General features: G+C 35.2%; 1 protein-coding gene and 1 pseudogene across 5 annotated transcripts; both read left to right on the forward strand.

Moving 5' to 3' along the window:
• The first annotated feature begins 3,068 nt into the window (after positions 1-3,068).
• LOC149558742 (TMV resistance protein N-like) lies at positions 3,069-8,658 on the forward strand (annotated as a pseudogene). Its single transcript, XR_016364725.1, has 6 exons — positions 3,069-3,705; positions 3,799-4,888; positions 5,335-5,400; positions 5,478-5,798; positions 6,769-8,001; positions 8,089-8,658. The product of XR_016364725.1 is annotated as a TMV resistance protein N-like (transcript).
• Positions 8,659-11,905: 3,247 nt separating this feature from the next.
• LOC149558743 (disease resistance protein RML1B-like) lies at positions 11,906-17,862 on the forward strand. Of its 4 annotated transcripts, none has more exons than XM_089832835.1 (7): positions 11,907-12,384; positions 12,511-12,751; positions 12,844-13,933; positions 14,380-14,442; positions 14,520-14,837; positions 15,859-17,217; positions 17,305-17,862. In XM_089832835.1, the coding sequence occupies exons 1-7, from the start codon at positions 12,192-12,194 to the stop codon at positions 17,749-17,751; spliced, it is 3,711 nt and encodes a 1,236-aa protein (XP_089688961.1). In that variant the 5' UTR covers positions 11,907-12,191; the 3' UTR covers positions 17,752-17,862. The 4 variants fall into 4 exon arrangements, with proteins under 4 accessions (XP_089688959.1, XP_089688960.1, XP_089688961.1 ...); XM_089832836.1 differs by having other exon boundaries at positions 15,862-17,217; XM_089832833.1 differs by having other exon boundaries at positions 11,906-12,751.
• Positions 17,863-18,445: the final 583 nt, after the last annotated feature.

Here is an 18,445-nt window from a genome sequence, read left to right on the forward strand (position 1 = left end):
ATCCAATTTCTTTCTCAATTCAGATGGAACTAATGCATAAGCAACACAACCAAAAACTCTAAAATGGGATACTGTATGTTTCTTACCATTCCATGCTTCTTGTGGAATTGTGTTCTTAACACTCTTTGTAGGACTCCTGTTCAAAATGTATACAGCACATGCTACTACTTCTGCCCAAAACTCATTGGATAGATTTTTGGCCTTCAACATACTCCTTGCCATTTCCATTATGGTTCTGTTCTTCCTTTCTGCTACACCATTTTGTTGTGGTGTGTACCTTGTGGTAAACTGCTTCTTAATTCCATGAAATCTGCAAAATTTTAGAAAATCATTAGAACTGAATTCACCACCTCTATCAGATCGCAATACATTGATGTAGTAACCACTTTGTTTTTCAACCAAATTTTTGAAATCCTTAAACTTTTCAAAAGCTTCACTTTTTTGTTTGAGAAAGTATATCCAAATCTTCCTACTAAAATCATCAATAAATGTTAGGAAATATATACTTCCTCCTAAAGATGGAGTTTGCATAGGTCCACATATATTAGTGTGGACTAATTTCAATGGTGCTCTTGCTCTATATGAACCTCCTACTGGGAAGCTTTCTCTATGTTGTTTTGCCAAAATACAACTTTCACATGAACTTGGTGGTTTCAATATTTGAGGCAATCCTTTCACCATATTCTTCTTTTGTAATAAGCTTAAAGCATCAAAATGAAGATGACCATACCTCAAATGCCATAGCCACGACTGATCTGAGTATACTGTCTTGAAACTAACTTCTTTTCCTCCTTGAATGCAATGAATCTGAAGGGGGAACATTCGATTTTGTGTCATGTTGACCCTTGCAATTAACCTGTCACTAGGATTTCTATCCAAGATTGTGCAAACATCATTATCAAAAGAAACTTTGTAACCCTTTTGTACTAGTTGACCAACACTCATGAGATTGTGTTTTAATCCAGGCACAAAATACACATCAAGAATATATCTTTTTCCTCCATTTTTTGTCAAGACATTTATAACACCTTTTCCTATTACAGAGACTTTACTATCATTTCCTAGCTTTACTTCAGATTTTACAGAATCATCCAAGCTAGCAAACAAATCTTTATTTCCAGTCATATGGTTACTACATCCACTATCTAGGAATCATATATCACTAGAGCTTTCTTGAGCAACATTACAAGTTATAAATAAACTTCCTGAATTGTTATCAGATACATCTGAGTAATTAGCACCATTCTTTTCAATATCCTCTTGTTTCTTTCTACATTCACTTGCAATATGACCAAATCTCTTACAATAATGACACTGAATTCGAGATTTATCAAACCTTAATGATGGGTATTGGAATGAACTTCTGCCACGTCCTCTATTAGAACTCTGAATGGATTGATTTGTTCTCTCTTCTTGATTTGGACTTCCACGTCCATCTATGCTTCTACCTCTTCCTCTTCCTCTGTAGTTTGATCTTCCTCTTCCTCTACCAAAAGATACCTGCGATCTAAATGCATTCTCCAAAGAAGAATTGTTATTTCTGTTCATTCTTGATTCATGAGATAAAAGTGAGCCCATCAATTCATCAATAGATAGTATTGTCAAATCTTTAGATTCTTCAATGGCAACAACAATGGCATCAAATTTTCTAGGCAAACAACAAAGTATCTTTTCAACAACTTTTTGATCTGTCAAATCATCACCATATGATCTAATTTGATTAACCACATTCATTACTTGATTTAGAAATTGATCAACTGAGTCTGAATCTTTCATACACAAATTTTCAAAATCACGCCTTAAAGTTTGCAATTTAGCAGTCTTAACTTTTGATGTCCCTTGATATGCTATTTCTAAAATATCCCATGCAATTTTAGACTTTTTAGCAGCACAAACCTTAGGAAAAATTGATTCATCTAAAGATTGTTGAATTAGAAACAACGCTTTAGCATCTTTTTTCCTGTTATCTTGTAATTTATTCTTTTCATCTTGTGTTAATGTAGACTCATCTTGTGGTTCAATAAAACCCTTTTCAATAAGATCCCATATGCCTTGAGAACAAAATAGTGTCTTCATTTTTATAGCCCAAAATTCATAATTTTTACCAGAAAATATTGGAATTTGTGGTTGAGCTATACTACTTCCTGAAGCCATATTAATACATAGTTACAACTGCACCTTACAATTTTAAACTTTGCTTTACAAAGCAAATCCACCAAACAAGTCTAAGCCAATGAAATATAGCTTAAACAAACAACATTATAATGCTTATTTTCCCCTTTTAACAATTGTTTTTTTTAACATTAGACTTCACTCCAAGAAATCAGCTCATACCTTCTTCAAACATTAAACTGGGATCTTTTCTTTTCTCAATCTTGGCAGCCACTAGTCTCCAACTTTAGAAGCTGATAATGATCTGCAATCAAGAAAACATTAGAAGCTCCATTCACTGCTACAGCAGTTATACACATCAACACATAATTCTTTTCTTCCTAAGCCCAGCTCTTCATGCTCTGATACCAATTTGAAGGCAAAGAGAGACAAATACACAGAAATAATAACTGATTTTTATTGCCTTACTGCCTTGCACAAATGCATTACATAAGACCTCTATTTATAGAGGGTATGAGAACTTTCTACACACAACACATTTTACACATTTTACACTATATTAAATATTACATTAAAAATGTGGGTGGCTAGAACGGCAGAGTGTCTGCTATGTAATTTATTAAGGACGGTGTTGGATGGCAGAGTTGTGGACTGGACGTCTGCTTTTAATGACAAAAGTTAATAACTATCGACTACTGCCAACATTTAGCAATGTTTTCGAACATTTTCCACACGATTTCGACGGGCAGCCACTCAAACTTATACAGCTTTATTTTTTCGCCTTTCTTCTGCTGGAATTCACTGTCAACGTATGTGTTTTTATCTCCACCAGGAATGCCCTTTCCTCTGTTACAAATGCTGAGTGTTTAACGCCCACCACAAGAAGCCCTCCTCCTTTCATCTTGCTTTGATTGATTTCCTTTCACTGTTTCCCGTTTTCAGTTCAATCTACTTTCATGGCATTATCTTCTTCTTCTTCTTCTTCTTCTACCCCTGCTAATCAGCCAAAACCAAAATCTCAAGGAATCGCTTCAAGGGCGTCTATTTCTACCACAGATAATGAGGCATCTACTTCTACTTCTACTTCTTCTACCGCTTTTCATGGAATTGCACCACCTCCCTCCACTTCTGCCTCAAAACGCTCCCAAAGACCGATCTACAACGTCTTTATCAACCATCGCGGACCAGACGTCAGTCAAACACACTTTAGCTACCCTTCTTTACAGTATGCTCACTCTCTGTTTTCTTGGACTCAAAGGAGTTAGAATATGGTGATTTCTTGCCTGGAGCTATACAAGCAGCAATGGTCGGCGCATTGCTTTATATTGCAATTGTTTCAAAAGGGTATGCAGAATCACCGTGGTGTTTGGTAGAGCTGGCATTCATGCTCAAATCTGGTGCCAAGATTGTTCCTATTTTCTACCATGTAGACCCCAGTCATCTCAGATGGGTAGAAAAAGGGAAAGGGATGTATGTCCAAGAATTTAAGGAGCATCAGCGGAAGGGTAGATATAGTCCACAACAACTTCAGGAGTGGACAAGCGCACTTCACAACGTCTCATTTTATAATGGGCAAATCATTCAAACTGATGAGTAGGTCTCTATCTTAAAAATCATCTATGCTTTTTATTTTGGCTTCATCACTTCATAGTATTAAGAAGTTTCAAATTGTTTTTACCTATTCAGGGATGAGAAGAGGCTGCTGAAGAATATCGTGAGATGTGTTTTAAAAGAAATTAATACTAATGAGCCATTGGTGGTTGTGAAACATCCAGTTGGCCTGGAAGAAATAGTTGAAGAGTTTAAGGCAAATACACTCAAATCTGCTAATGGTGCTCAGAATGTACAAATAGTAGGAATTTGGGGTATGGGTGGTTCTGGGAAAACCACCCTTGCAAAAGAGTTGTATAATCAAATATCTTCTTCAATGGACAGGTTCAGTTTTGTGTTTGATGTTTGAGATACTGCAACCAAAGGTCTATTGCATGAGAAGCAGAGAAAACTTCTTAAAGATCTTGGCATACAAAACCTAGAATTTGATAATATTGAGGAAGGTATGAGATATCTTTCAAGATGTTTGAGATCTAATAGAGTACTGATTGTTCTTAATGATGTGGATAATGTTGAACAACTGAATATTATGTTGCAAACAAAAGACATCCTTGAAAAAGGTAGTCTCATAATTGTTACCACAAGAGCATATGATGTTCTTAAATCATGGGGGATCTCTTCCATATACAAAATGAGACAGTTGGATCCATTGTATGCAGAGAAACTTTTTGGCTAGCATGCCTTTTTAAAACCCAGTCTACATGATGGATTTGAGGAACTTGTTAAAAATTTCTTAAAAGTATGTAAAGGATTATCCTTGTCTTTGAAGGTATTTGGAGCACAATTATATGGCGAGTTTCGCAAAGAGTATTGGGAGTCACAATTGGATAAGATCTCAAAAATATTGTATGAAGATATCAAGAAAATACTCAAAATAAATTATGACTCTCTTAATAAAGAAGAAAAAGAGATGTTCCTTGACACAGCTTGTTTTTTCATTAGACAAGAGTATGCAATGGCATTTGAGATATGGAAAGGAATGGGATTAAGTGCTCTACAAAACTGGGAAACGCTCTTGAATAGGTGTTTGGGTGAACTTGATAGTGATAATTTTATAATAGTGCATGATCATTTAAGGGATTTGGGAAGAGAAATTGCAAATAAACAATCTCCTTATCAACTTTGGTCTCCTCAACAAACTATTGATATTCAAAAACAAGTTCAAGTAAAACCATTTTTGTTTAATTCCCTCACTAAATAAAAGTAAAATATTTTTTTCATTTTCTATATCACTATTTAACTATGTTGCATGGTGGGCGTACCCATTCTCTTGGGAGAGTTACCTACTTACCTATTCAATGGAGAGCATCATAGCTAAAGACTTTGATTAAGATTTCTGACTTTTGTTTCCATTGTTATATTTTTTTATGATCTTCTTGCTCATGTTTTTAGTTTGTCTTCTCTATTATGCATTTAAATTAAAAAAATTATACCAAAAAAATTAGCGTACCCTAGTACCTCTATCTTCTATTTTAAGAGATAATCTTATGAGTACCCATATCCTAAGTGTCCAAATACCAATGTAAAGTCATAGTTGCTACATAATTTACTCTAGCTAAGCATGTATTGGAGCAACCAAAAATTCACTAAATTATGCTTTTCCATTTATAGATATCAATTGACTTTCAAGGAATAATTGTGACTTCAGATCAAATTGAATGGGATGATTATCAAAAGGTTTATTTTCCTACATTTTTTCTTGATTTCCTTCATATATAGATATTTTCTGAATGCTTTGATTTATTTTTCTTCAGCAATTTATACACATCATTGAAAAAACTGAGGAGATTGAAGAGTTTCGCATTTGGTACTCACAAGGAAAACTCATGGTTAAGACAAGCGGAAGAATTTGGTCACTTAAACCCTCTCTAATTGGTTTGAAATATTTAGTAATTAGTGGACATTATTTTAACCAAGTAATGGGTGATATATCAAGAGAGATGATTTGGCTACATTGGTTCCAAATTGGTCAACCAAATGTTCCGTCAGAGCTTTCAATGAAAAAGTTGAGGGTTTTAGAAATTTTTGAAAGTAATGAAAGGGAACATCACTTTAAAGAGTTGTGGAGAAGCAAGGTAAGTAAATACATGTGAAGAAAGTACTTGTTTATAAACATAAATATACTTGTTTTAAATGCATATAGAATAGAGTTTTTTTAACAGAAAAGTACTTAATAGTGAGGGTGTTTGAATAGTTGTGCTAACACTTGTTTATTTAATGTCTAATAATTTTTTAATATTGTACATCAATATACTAGTTTTGGCTATTTCTAAGTTGTCTTGAACATCTTGACAAAAAACACATCATATTAGATAATGTGACTTGAAACTTGAATTGTAAGAAAAATACTTAAGCTGTCCAAAATATGTAATTAGAATCATCTAATATTTCTTTAATTACAATTAAAAACATATAGTCTAATAAAACATTAAGAAATGTCACCAATTATATGTTACCGATGTCAAACATAAGAAAAACCCACACATCGCTAACATGAATTAAAATATACTTGAAATTTAAAAAAAAATTCCCCAAATCCTTCAGCGAAGATTAACATGATAAATGTCTATTTTTCTCATTTAATAAAAAACAGAAAAACATGTCATTTTTAAATTCAATAAAGAATCAAAAATAACTATTATCCAGAACATACACTTATTCTCCAAACAAACAAATAACACTTCGGTCTCGTACAAAAAGGAATGGGGTTATCCTCCCTACAAATTGTACAGTTGACCAATTTTCAAAAAATTGAAAACATCATGGATTTTTCTGAAAATTTTACCATTTGATTTTTATGATCTACATAGTTTGTAGTTGAAAACAACAAAAAAAATGAAAAAAAATCACTACGTAAATCTGGAAAAAAGAAGAAGAAAATTTTAGACTTTATTTTGTCTTTATAACATTTTGTCTAAAAAAATTATGATATTAAGAAAATGTTATAATTTCACATGCAACTAGAATATAAGCTACTTGTTTTAAATACATATTTCGATCCTTTTATAATTGATTTATGATGTACTTGAAAATTCGAATTTGCAGCAGGCACCTCTGCAGTTAAGACAATTGCTCATTTCTTTTTGCACCGAATTTCAAGGTTTTCCAAAATGGATAGGACAACTCAAATATTTGAAAAGGATTGTAATCATTATGGGCTTCAACGTGAGGAGTTTGCCAGACGAATTTTGCCTTCCTCAATCGCTGGAACACCTGGCGTTACAATATTCTATCAATCTACCATCACTACCGAGCAGTTTCGGTGATCTGAGGGAACTGCGGCATTTAGATTTGTCCAATTGCCACATGTTGAACAGTTTGCCGGATTCCTTTAAAAATCTGAAGCTCCTGGAATATCTCAATTTAACGGAGTGTGATGAACTCACACTCAGGTCAGGGGACTTAAACTGTCTAGAAAATATAACAAAGCTTGAGTGTTTGAAGCTTGGTCGGTGCAGGCAATTGGAAGAGTTGCCTCGTCACATCACAAACCAGAGAACGTAGGTCAACTCAGCAGGCTGAGAGAGTTGAGCATATCACATGTGCCGTTGACAAGCTTGCCGACCTCTCTTGGTGATCTGTCTTCTCTGACGAAGCTTGATTTTACCGACTGTGATAAGCTGGAACGTCTATCTGACTCTATTGGGAGTCTGTCTTCCTTGACGTGGCTTTCAACTATTAGATGTCTTAAGCTGAAATCTTTCTCTGAGTCTCTTGGAACTTTGTCTTCCTTGACAGTTCTTTTCATTTCTGGTTGTCCTAAGCTGGAACGTGACGGGGTGAAATCTCTACCAAAATCAATCAGGCAAATGAATAATCTTGAACTTCTGAGTTTACATAGAATTCCAATCAATGAATTAGATTTTGCGGGATCGAGCAACCTGAAGAGCATATCTCTAGAAGAGAGTATACAAGTGTGCACTAGAAGCCTCCTGTCCCCACCTGGAGAGTCTCAATGTTTCCAATAATGATCATTTAATGGAGATCGAAGCACTGCCAAGGACCCTCAAGACAATAGATTTGATAAACTGTGAAGCGCTGAAGAGCATTCCGAGTTTTGCAGGATTGACTTCTCTCACAAGATTTCATCTTGAAGGTTGCTACGGAATTGAGAAAATCCAAGGGCTGGAAAATTGCACAAGATTAGAAGAATTGATTGCTAGGACGCGGTGGGAGGTGCCGGGAATAGAAAGCTTGGAACACATGCAGAAATTGAAGGAGGTAGTACTCAAAGCAAACAAGGGAACAGTTATTGAACGTTGTATCCAAAGAATACAGGTAATAATAGTTTGTAGCAGTAAGAATTTATATCTTTTTTCATCTGATGAATGCGCATTGCCTGAATGTTGTGACAACAATATGCAGAAATGGCCAGATAGAGAGATGATGATATGTGCAGGGGCAGTCCCTGATGCGGCATCACTTGTAGAAGACATCTTACTCTCTTGGAACCTGGTGATCCTCAAGTCCGTCTCCAACCAGAATATGAAGTCTGGGCCAAAATCGGTTTTGAAGTTCGGTGTCTCCGATGGTGATGCCTTAATTATGTTCTGTTTTATTGTAAATTGTGTTTCTCCAGAGATGGAAGTAGAGATTACACTAGATGTATACCGACGTCATTATGTAAAGGTGAGAAAGGGTAGATGGGCAGTGGTAGGTGTCGTCACACAACGCTTCAGGGATGAGGAAGGGAAAATAGGCATCGGAGTAGGGGGAGGAAGAGGGGGAGGAGGAGAAGGGGAAGTGCAGAAAGGTTTGATTGTGAGAGGGCCAGAGAAAACACCGATGACGGCACTTTGTAGTTTATTATCTATTTTTTCTTAAAGTTATTAGCATGGTTACTAAACAAAAGTAAAAGTAAATTTATTGTTAATTTTATGTTATTGTAATTAAGATTTGTTTATTTTTAAAGTATATATATTTACAATTAAATTCTGTGTTGTTGGTTCTTGTGAGCACTTTACAATTAATAATTAGGTTGAGCTCTTTGCAATTAATAAGTAAGAGATTTTTTTAATAAGTCAAATTACGATATTGTTCTCATCGTTTAATTGTGTAGCTTCATTTAGCATCGTGTACGTCGATTCTCCATGGTTAAGCCCACTCTATTTGTTGTTTCATTTGCTACACAAGTCTTGTTCCTTTAGGAATCATTCATAAGAAATCCCCTTAGATTCACAATTAGTTTAATTTTAAAAAAGTTGTGGCAAAAATAAAATAAAATTAATGTATTCTAGTTTTATTTTTTCCTCGAGAAATCTCGTTGTTTTCACTTTGCACTTTAATCTTAAACTGATTTTTGGTAGTTTTTTTCTCCTCTTTTTATGAGGTCTCAATATAAAATTATTAATTATTAATTGAATAATATTGAATTTAATTGATTTTGTTTTGATTAAAAAATAGAAAACTAATATAATATAGATTAGTGGTTATATAATTTATGTGAACAGTGAACTGATCTATACTCTTACAGTAAAATTTGGATTTTTGTCTGTAGAAACTTTGCAGAGAGGCATTTATGGAGCCTGCTGATTATTGTCAATAGTACTTAATAAATTCACTCCCCTTTCACAGGATGCCAACTGATCTTGAGCACTTTTTGGATTAATCACACTATTATCTATGCCTTTACTTTCTTTTGATGAGTTACTGTGCCTGAAATGCTCTTTGTAACTTCTTGCCTTCTTTTAGATCTCCATTTTACTATTGACTGATTCCCATGTGTCATTTCTGGACTCTTCTTATGATCAGCTAGTATAATTGATTTGAGCCTTACTTTAGCTTCTGAAATATTCTTATTCTTGTCAATGACATTCCTTTCAGTATGCAAAAGATTTATTTATCTCTCATTCTTTTGATAAACCGGTGTAGAAGCATTCTGATCTGAGTTCCTTTGTCTCAATTTCTTCCTCTGAATTCTTATCCAAGGGAACTTGTTGTTAAAGTTTGAAGTAAGTGACAAGGTTTTGAATCTGATTTTCCTATTATCATCTAGCTTAATGATTTTTGATATTTCCCCCTCAAATGTTTGGAGATTTAAATCATAAGATGCTTTGTTTGTTATCACCTTCCTATGCATTTGAAATGGTTGATTAAACTTGGCTTTGATGAGCAATTTCACATTGTTGCAACATTGAAAGTAGGAATCAATACCTATGAGTTCTCCCAACATAAACCCTAATGACCTAAGAATCTCTATTTGTTTCAGCTCTGACAGTAAAGATTGAATGCTAAACCAAGTTGGACACATAATATCTAACCCTTCTACTCTAAAATTCGGATGCCATTCTACAAAATTAACATCATGACCATTGAAAAAGCATTCAAACACAAAAATAAACTCTTTTTTAATGGATTCATCCATACAATGCAAATATAGGATTCTATCCAAAAAGTGAGAGATACTTATTTGTTCTTCGCAGTTGTCTTCTAACCAATTTGAAAGGAGAAATAAGTCTTTCTTTAGACCATTCCATATCGCAAAGATTCCAACTTTTTGATAATCACACCATAAGTCTTCATATTCCTCATTGGAGATGAAGATGAAATTATCATCAGTTTTTGGAAATACTTGAGAGCCTAGCTAACCCCTAGGGTTTGGTGAGACCATAGAAATCTTAGCCACAGGTTGTCGGTGCAGAGGAATATATGAACACGGATGTGAAATACTAGTGGATACATTAGATCTTAACCTATTGGAATGCAATGGAGTGGAAGGCACTAACAAATCAGACCCTACTGGATATGAGGGAGACTTGCTCATGCTGGGGTAAGCTTACTCAGTTAGGTTTAAAATCCTAAACTGATTATCCAAACTATCTATGGTGAAAATTGGCTAAGGTTGCAAGTTGCCTGTTATTCTTGAGACATTGTGAATGGAATTAACCTAATAAATTTTTGGTACTTCTAACCGTCCATTTGACGCCTTCCGCTAAGAAATCACCTCATGGTGGTTGTGCTGATTCTGCCTATCTCTCTCTTCCAAATTCTCCAAAATTGAAAATCTATTTGCCGTCTTAACTGCAAAGTCAGAATTCCTCAAATGATTGGGCGAAGGCAGTGATGTGAATCGATTCTTCGAGTAAAACTTTGGATGTCTGCCTGCGCCCTGTATTGACCTAGGGTTTTTGTTTGTTTGCCTGCGACACTGCTCTGCTTTTCTCGCATTAGCATTGAAGTTCGCCATTTTTAACTTCTAGTTTTCCTTGTTATTTTCATTAAAAAAAATTAATGCTTAGGAAATTCCCCTCTGACCAATCGCAAATCTAAAATTTGATTGTGATAATTGAATTTTAAAACACAAGCTGAAAAACCTTTGCCTTCGACATTTTCTCTTTCCATGAAAATTAATGCAGGGGTATTTCTAAGACTTGGACTAATAATAATATTTAGAATAACTCGTCACTAAGCAATTAACTACAGACCACTATGTAACACTTATATTTTATTATGCTTTATGGAGGTCTAATCTACATCACATGGCAGAAGAAGAAAAATAAAATAAAAAACAAATTATACTCCACCGTACACACAATTTATCTTCACGGGCACTGTGTTCATTTTTATAAAAAATAGTAAAATATTTGTTCCATTTGTTTAAGAAGGTTTTCAAACAGTTCTCTGCCTTTTTCCCACTAATTTTACGCCTTTTTGGCTTAAGGCGTGCTCCACCATTCATAATTTTCTGCCTTTCTTCTACAAACCACTGTTTAACTGTACTCTTTCGGTCATCAATTTTGTCCGTCCTGATGACTTTCTTCTACATTATTCTGCGTTTCTTCCACGCGAACCATCGAGTGTGAGTGTGGGGTTATTTCCTCTTTCCATCACCGACAAAGAAAAGTGAAAATGATGCACTCAAAATTTCTTTCCGCCCTTTGAGAATAAAGTGGTTCGATTATTTTCAAGTACGGTTTCCCAACATTTTCCACGCGGTTTTGACCGGCATTCACTCGGTCTCCGCTCTATTTTTCCGTCTTTCATCTGCGAAGGAAAAGAAATAATATTGTATTATGAAAAATCTGTCATGGTGGACCCTCCTCAATGCTTTACGCCAATTGAGGAGACGTTACATTGGAAGTTGAGAGGTATGAGAGGTTACGTGTCCAGCACAAATTATTTCTCAAAGTTTTCGAACATTTCTCTGCGTATTTCAGCCACTCAGTTTTTTCCTTTTTTCCCCGCGCTTTCCTGTAAGGTGGCTCCACCTCCTACATTTTTCGCCCTTTTTTCTCCAAATTCCTGTAGCCATTGCTCATATCTTCTCTTACCAAGAACGCCTTATTCGTTACCTGCAATCTCCTTTGTGCCTCCACCTCACATTTTTCTTTCTTTCTTCTTACAAATCACTTTGAACTTTTGGTCATTTTTTAATCTGCATCAGCTACGCCCTCTTGAGGCAAATCCTTTATTTTTCTCCTGCTTTGATCATATCTTGTCTTAATTATCACCTGCGACCCTGCATTAACATGGCGTCTACATCTTCCGCTGGTAGTAAAGGAAAGATTGAAGAAGTTATCAATGTTTTTCATGGAATCGCACCATCTCCGTCGACTTCTGCCTCAAAACGCACCCAGAAACCGCTCTACGACGTGTTCATCAACCATCGTGGACCAGACGTGAAATACACCTTGGCCAGCGTTCTTTACGGCATCTTGACTGGTATGTCTCTCTCTGTTTTTCTGGATTCAGAGGAGTTGGAATATGGTGATTTCTTGCCCGGAACTATACAAACAGCAATGGCCGGTGCTTTGGTTCATATTGCTATTTTTTCAAAACGGTATGCAGAGTCACCCTGGTGTCTGGCAGAGCTGGCATTCATGCTTAAATCTGGTGCCAACATTATTCCTATTTTCTACCAAGTAGACCCCAGTGACCTCAGATGGGTAGATCAAGGGAAGGGGATGTATGTCCAGGCATTTGAGGAGCATCAGCGGAAGGGCAGATACAGTCCACAACAACTTCAGGAGTGGATGAGCGCACTCCACAACGTCTCATTTTATACTGGGCAAATCATTCAAACTGATGAGTAAGTCTCTGTCTTAAATATCATCTATACTTTTTATTTTGGCATCATCACTTCATAGTATTAAGAGTTTCAAATTGTTTTTATCTGTTCAGGGATGAGAAGAGGCTGCTGAAGAATATTGTGAGATGTGTTTTGAATGAAACTAATGATAAGGTGCCATTGGTGGTTGCAAAACATCCAGTTGGCCTGGAAGAAATAGTTGAAGAGTTTAAGGCAAATACACTCAAATCTGCTAATGGTGATCGGAATGTACAAATAGTAGGAATTTGGGGTATGGGTGGTTCTGGGAAAACCACCCTTGCTAAAGAGTTGTATAATCAAATATCTTCTTCAATGGACAGGTCCAGTTTTGTGTTCGATGTTCGAGATGCTGCAACGAAAGGTCTATTGCATGAGAAGCAGAAAAAACTTCTTAAAGATCTTGGCGGACAAAACTTAGAATTTGACAATATTGAGGAAGGTATGAGATATCTTTCAAGATGTTTGAGATCTAATAGAGTACTGATTGTTCTCGATGATGTGGATAATGTTGAACAACTGAATATTCTGTTGCAAATAAAAGACATTTTCGAAAAAGGTAGCCTCATAATTGTTACCACAAGGGCATATGATGTTCTTAAATCATGGGGGATCTCTTCCATATACAATATGAGACAGTTACATCCATTCTATGCAAAGCAACTTTTTTGCTGGCATGCCTTTTTAAAATCCACTCCAGACGATGGATTTGAGGAACTTGTGGAAAAGTTCTCAGAAGTATGTAAAGGACTACCTCTGTCTTTGAAGTTATTTGGAGCACAATTACATGGTGAGTTTCGCAAAGAGTATTGGGAATCACAATTAGATAAGATCTCAAAAATATTGTCTGAAGATATCAAGCAAAAACTCAAAATAAGTTATGACTCTCTTAATAAAGAAGAAAAAGAGATGTTCCTTGACACAGCTTGTTTCTTCATTAGACAACAGTATGAAATGGCAATTGAGATATGGAAAGGAATAGGATTGAGTGCTCTACAAAACTGGGAAACGCTCTTGAATAGGTGTTTGGTTGAACTTGACAGTGATAATTTTATAATAATGCATGATCATTTAAGGGATTTGGGAAGAGACATTGCAAATAAACAATCTCCTTGTCGACTTTGGTTTCCTCAACAAAATATTGATATTCAAAAACAGGTTCAGGTAAAACAATTTTTGTTTAATTCCCTCACTAAATAAAAGTGAAATAATTTTTTCATTTTCTATATCCCTATTTAACTATGTTGCATGGTGGGCTTACTCATTCTCTTGGGACAATTACCCACATACCTATTTAGTGGAGAGCATCATAGCTAAAGACTTCGATTAAGATTTCTGACTTTTGTTTCCATTGTTATATTTTTTTATGATCTTCTTGCTCATGTTTTTAGTTTGTCTTTTATATTATGCATCTAAATTAAAAAAGTATACTATAAAAAAATTGGCATACCCTAGTACCTCTATCTTCTATTTTAAGAGATAATCTTATGGGTACCCATACCTAGGTGTCCAAATACCCATATAAAGTCATAGTTGCTTCATAATTTACTCTAGCTAAGCATGTATTGGAGCAACCAAAAATTCACTAAATTATGCTTTTCCCTTTACAGATATCGATTGACTTTCAAGGAATAATTGCGACTTCAAATCAAATGGAATGGAATCATCAAAAGGTTTATTTCCCTACATTTTTTCTTGATTTCCTTCATATATAGATATATTATGAATGCTTTGATTTATTTTTCTTCAGGCACAATACACGACTGAAAAAATTGAAGAGATTGAGGAGTTTCGCATTTGGTGCTCACAAGGAAATCTCATGGTTAAGACAAGCGGAGGAATTTGGTCACTTCCACCCTCTCTAATTGGTCTGAAATATTTAGCAATTAGTGGAGATCATTTTAACCAAGTAATGGGTGATATATCAAGAGAGTTGATTTGGCTACGCTGGTTCCAAATTGGCCAACCAAATATTCCGTCAGAGCTTTCAATGAAAAAGTTGAGGGTTTTAGAAATTTTTGAAAGTAATGAAAGGGAACATCACTTTAAAGAGTTGTGGAGAAGCAAGGTAAGTAAATACATGTGAAAAAAATACTTGTTTATAAATGTAAATATACTAGTTTTAAATGCATATGGAATAGAGGTTTTTTAGAGATGATTGTTTTTTTTAGAACATACTCAATAGTGAGGGTGTCTCAATAGTCGTGCTAACACTTGTTTATTTAATGTCTAATACTTTATTAATATTGTACATCAATATATTAGTTTTGGCTATTTCTAAGTTGTCTTGAACATCTTGACAAAAAACACATTGACGTGGCATCATATTAGACAATGTGACTTGAAACTTTAATTATAAGAAAAGTACTTAAGCTGTCCAAAATATGTAATTAGAATTGTCTAATATTTCTTTAATTGCAAATAAAAACATAGAGTCTAATAAAACATTAAGAAATGTCACCAATTATATTTTACTATTGTCAAACATAAGAAAAACCCGCATGTTGCTAACTTGAATTAATATGTACTAAAAATTAGATATTGTTTTTCCCCAAATCCTTACAGCAACTATTAAAATGATAAATGTCTATTTTTCTCATTTAATAAAAAATAGGAAAATACATCACTTTAAAATTCAATAAACAATCAAAGATAACTATTATCCAAAATATACACTTATTGTCCAAACAAACAAACTATCCTCCTTACAACCTATACAGTTGACCAATTTTCAAAAAATCGAAAATATCATAGAGTTTTCCAAAAATTTCAGCATTTGATCTTCATGATCTGCTTTGTAGTCAAAAACAACAAAAAATTTGGGAAAAAATCACTACATTTTCATGAATCTGGAAAAAAACTAAAATTTGACTTTGTTTTGTCTTTAGTACATTTTATCTGAGATTAGCCTATCCCTACAAAAATTTATGATATTAAGATGCAACTTGCGCCTAAAGAGAGAGAAGAGAATGTTATAATTTCACCTGCAACCAGACTATAAGATATGTAAATATAGCTACTTGTTTTAAATATATATTTCGATCCTTTTATAATTGATTTATGATGTGCTTGAAAATTCGAATTTGCAGCAGGCACCTCTGCAGTTGAGACAATTGGTCATTTCTAATTGCTACAAATTTCAAGGTTTTCCAAAATCGATAGGACAACTCAAACATTTGAAAAAGATTGTAATCACTGCGGCCTTCAACGTGAGGAGTTTGCCAGACGAATTTTGCCTTCTTCAATCGCTGGAATACCTAGCGTTACGACAGTGTCAGATGCCATCACTACCGAGCAGTTTCGGTGATCTGAGGGAACTGCGGCATTTAGATTTGTACTTTTGCCAGATGTTGAACAGGTTGCCGGATTCCTTTAAAAATCTGAAGCTCCTGGAATATCTCAATTTAGAAGGGTGTAGTGAATTCACATTCAGATCAGGGGACTTAAACTGTCTAGAAAATATAACAAAGCTTGAGTGTTTGCGGCTTCTTGGGTGCTGGGAATTGGAAGAGTTGCCTCGTCACATCACAAACCAGGCATCGTTGAGAGAGCTGAATTTCGAGGGAACCAGCATAAGGGAGCTGCCAGAGAACGTAGGTCAACTCAGCAGGCTGGGAGAGTTGAGGATAACAGGTGTGCCGTTGACAAGCCTGCCGACCTCTGTAGGTCAACTCAGCAGGCTGAGAGAGTTGAGCATATCACATGTGCCGTTGACAAGCTTGCCGACCTCTCTTGGTGATCTGTCTTCTCTGACGAAGCTTGAATTTAGTGACTGTGATAAGCTGGAACGTCTACCTGACTCTACTGGGAGTCTGTCTTCCTTGACGCTTCTTTCAATTGGTGGATGTCTTGAGCTGAAATCTCTCCCTGAGTCTCTTGGAGCTTTGTCTTCCTTGGCAAGTCTTGTCATTTTTGGTTGTCCTAAGCTGGAACGTGAAGGGGTGAAATCTCTACCAAAATCAATCACGCAACTGAATCATCTTGAACGGCTGGCTTTAGATGGAATTCCAATCAATGAATTAGATTTAGGGGGATCGAGCAACCTGAAGAGGATATATCTAGAAAAAACACAAGTGTGCAGGATTTCTTTATCAGAAGCCTCCTGTCCCCACCTGAAGGAACTCCGTGTTTTCAATAATAATCATTTAATGGAGATCGAAGCACTGCCAAGGACCCTCAAGACAATAGATTTGATAAACTGTGAAGCGCTGAAGAGCATTCCGAGTTTTGCAGGATTGACTTCTCTCACAAAATTTAGTCTTCTAGGTTGCTACGGAATTGAGAAAATCCAAGGGCTGGAAAATTGCACAAGATTGGAAGAATTGTTTGCTAGCACGCGGTGGGAGGTGCCGGGAATAGAAAGCTTGGAACACATGCAAAAATTGAAGGAGGTAGTACTCAAAGCAAACAAGGGAACAGTTATCGAACGTTGTATCCAAAGAGTACAGGTAATAATAGTTTGTAGCAGTAAGAATTTATATCTTTTTTCATCTGATGAATGCGCATTGCCTGAATGTTGTGAGAACAATATGCAGAAATGGCCAGATAGAGAGATGATGATATGTGCAGGGGCAGTCCCAGATGCGGCATCACTTGTAGAAGACATCTTACTCTCTTGGAACCTGGTGATCCTCAAGTCCGTCTCCAACCAGAATATGAAGTCTGGGCCAAAATCGGTTTTGAAGTTCGGTGTCTCCGATGGTGATGCCTTAATTATGTTCTGTTTTATTGTAAATTGTGTTTCTCCAGAGATGGCAGTAGAGATTACACTAGATGTATACCGAAGTCATTATGTAAAGGTGAGAAAGGGTAGATGGGCAGTGGTAGGTGTCGTCACACAACGCTTCAGAGGTGACGAGTTCTCAATAGGCATCGGAGTAGGGGAAGGAGGAGAAGGGGAAGTGCAGAAAGGTTTGATTGTGACAGGGCCAGAGAAAACACCGATAACGGCACTTTGTAGTTTATTATCTATTTTTTCTTAAAGTTATTAGCATGGTTACTAAACAAAAGTAAAAGTAATTTTACTGTTAATTTTATGTTATTGTAATTAAGATTTGTTTATTTTTAAAGTATATATATTTACAATTAAATTCTGTGTTGTTGGTTCTTGTGAGCACTTTACAATTAATAATTAGGTTGAGCTCTTTGCAATTAATGCGAAAGAGATATTTTTTATAAGTCAAATTACGATATTGTTCTCATCGTTTAATTGTGTAGCTTCATTTAGCATCGTGTACGTCGATTCTCCATGGTTAAGCCCACTCTATTTGTTGTTTCATTTGCTACACAAGTGTTGTTCCTTTAGGAATCATTCATAAGAAATCCCCTTAGATTCACAATTAGTTTAATTTAAAAAAAGTTGTGGTAGAAATAAAATAAAATTAATTTACTCTAGTTTTACTTTTTCCTTGAGAAATCTCATTGTTTTCAATTTGCACTTTAGTCTTAAACTGATTTTTGGTAGTTTTTTTCTCCTCTTTTTATGAGGTCTCAATATAAAATTATTAATTATTAATTGAATAATATTGAATTTAATTGATTTTGTTTTCATTAAAAAATAGAAAAAGAAAGATAATTATAATAGACTAATATGATATAGATTAGTGGTTATATAATTTATGTGAATGGTGAATTGATCTGTATTCTTACAGTAAAGAGAGAGAGCCACAAATTCAA

The sequence above is a fragment of the Cupressus sempervirens genome, chromosome 5 (assembly GCF_028749045.1).
Source record: "Cupressus sempervirens isolate cs-2001-9-10 chromosome 5, ASM2874904v1, whole genome shotgun sequence".
Taxonomy (NCBI): Eukaryota; Viridiplantae; Streptophyta; class Pinopsida; order Cupressales; family Cupressaceae; genus Cupressus; species Cupressus sempervirens.

Excerpts from the sequence above, each read along its gene's own strand:
- LOC149558743 (XM_089832833.1), top strand. The coding sequence starts at position 12,192 with ATGGCGTCTACATCTTCCGCTGGTAGTAAAGGAAAGATTGAAGAAGTT. Across the intron at positions 14,443-14,519 it reads TGGAATGGAATCATCAAAAG|GCACAATACACGACTGAAAA; the intron begins GTTTATTTCCCT and ends ATTTTTCTTCAG. Across the intron at positions 14,838-15,858 it reads AAGAGTTGTGGAGAAGCAAG|CAGGCACCTCTGCAGTTGAG; the intron begins GTAAGTAAATAC and ends TCGAATTTGCAG.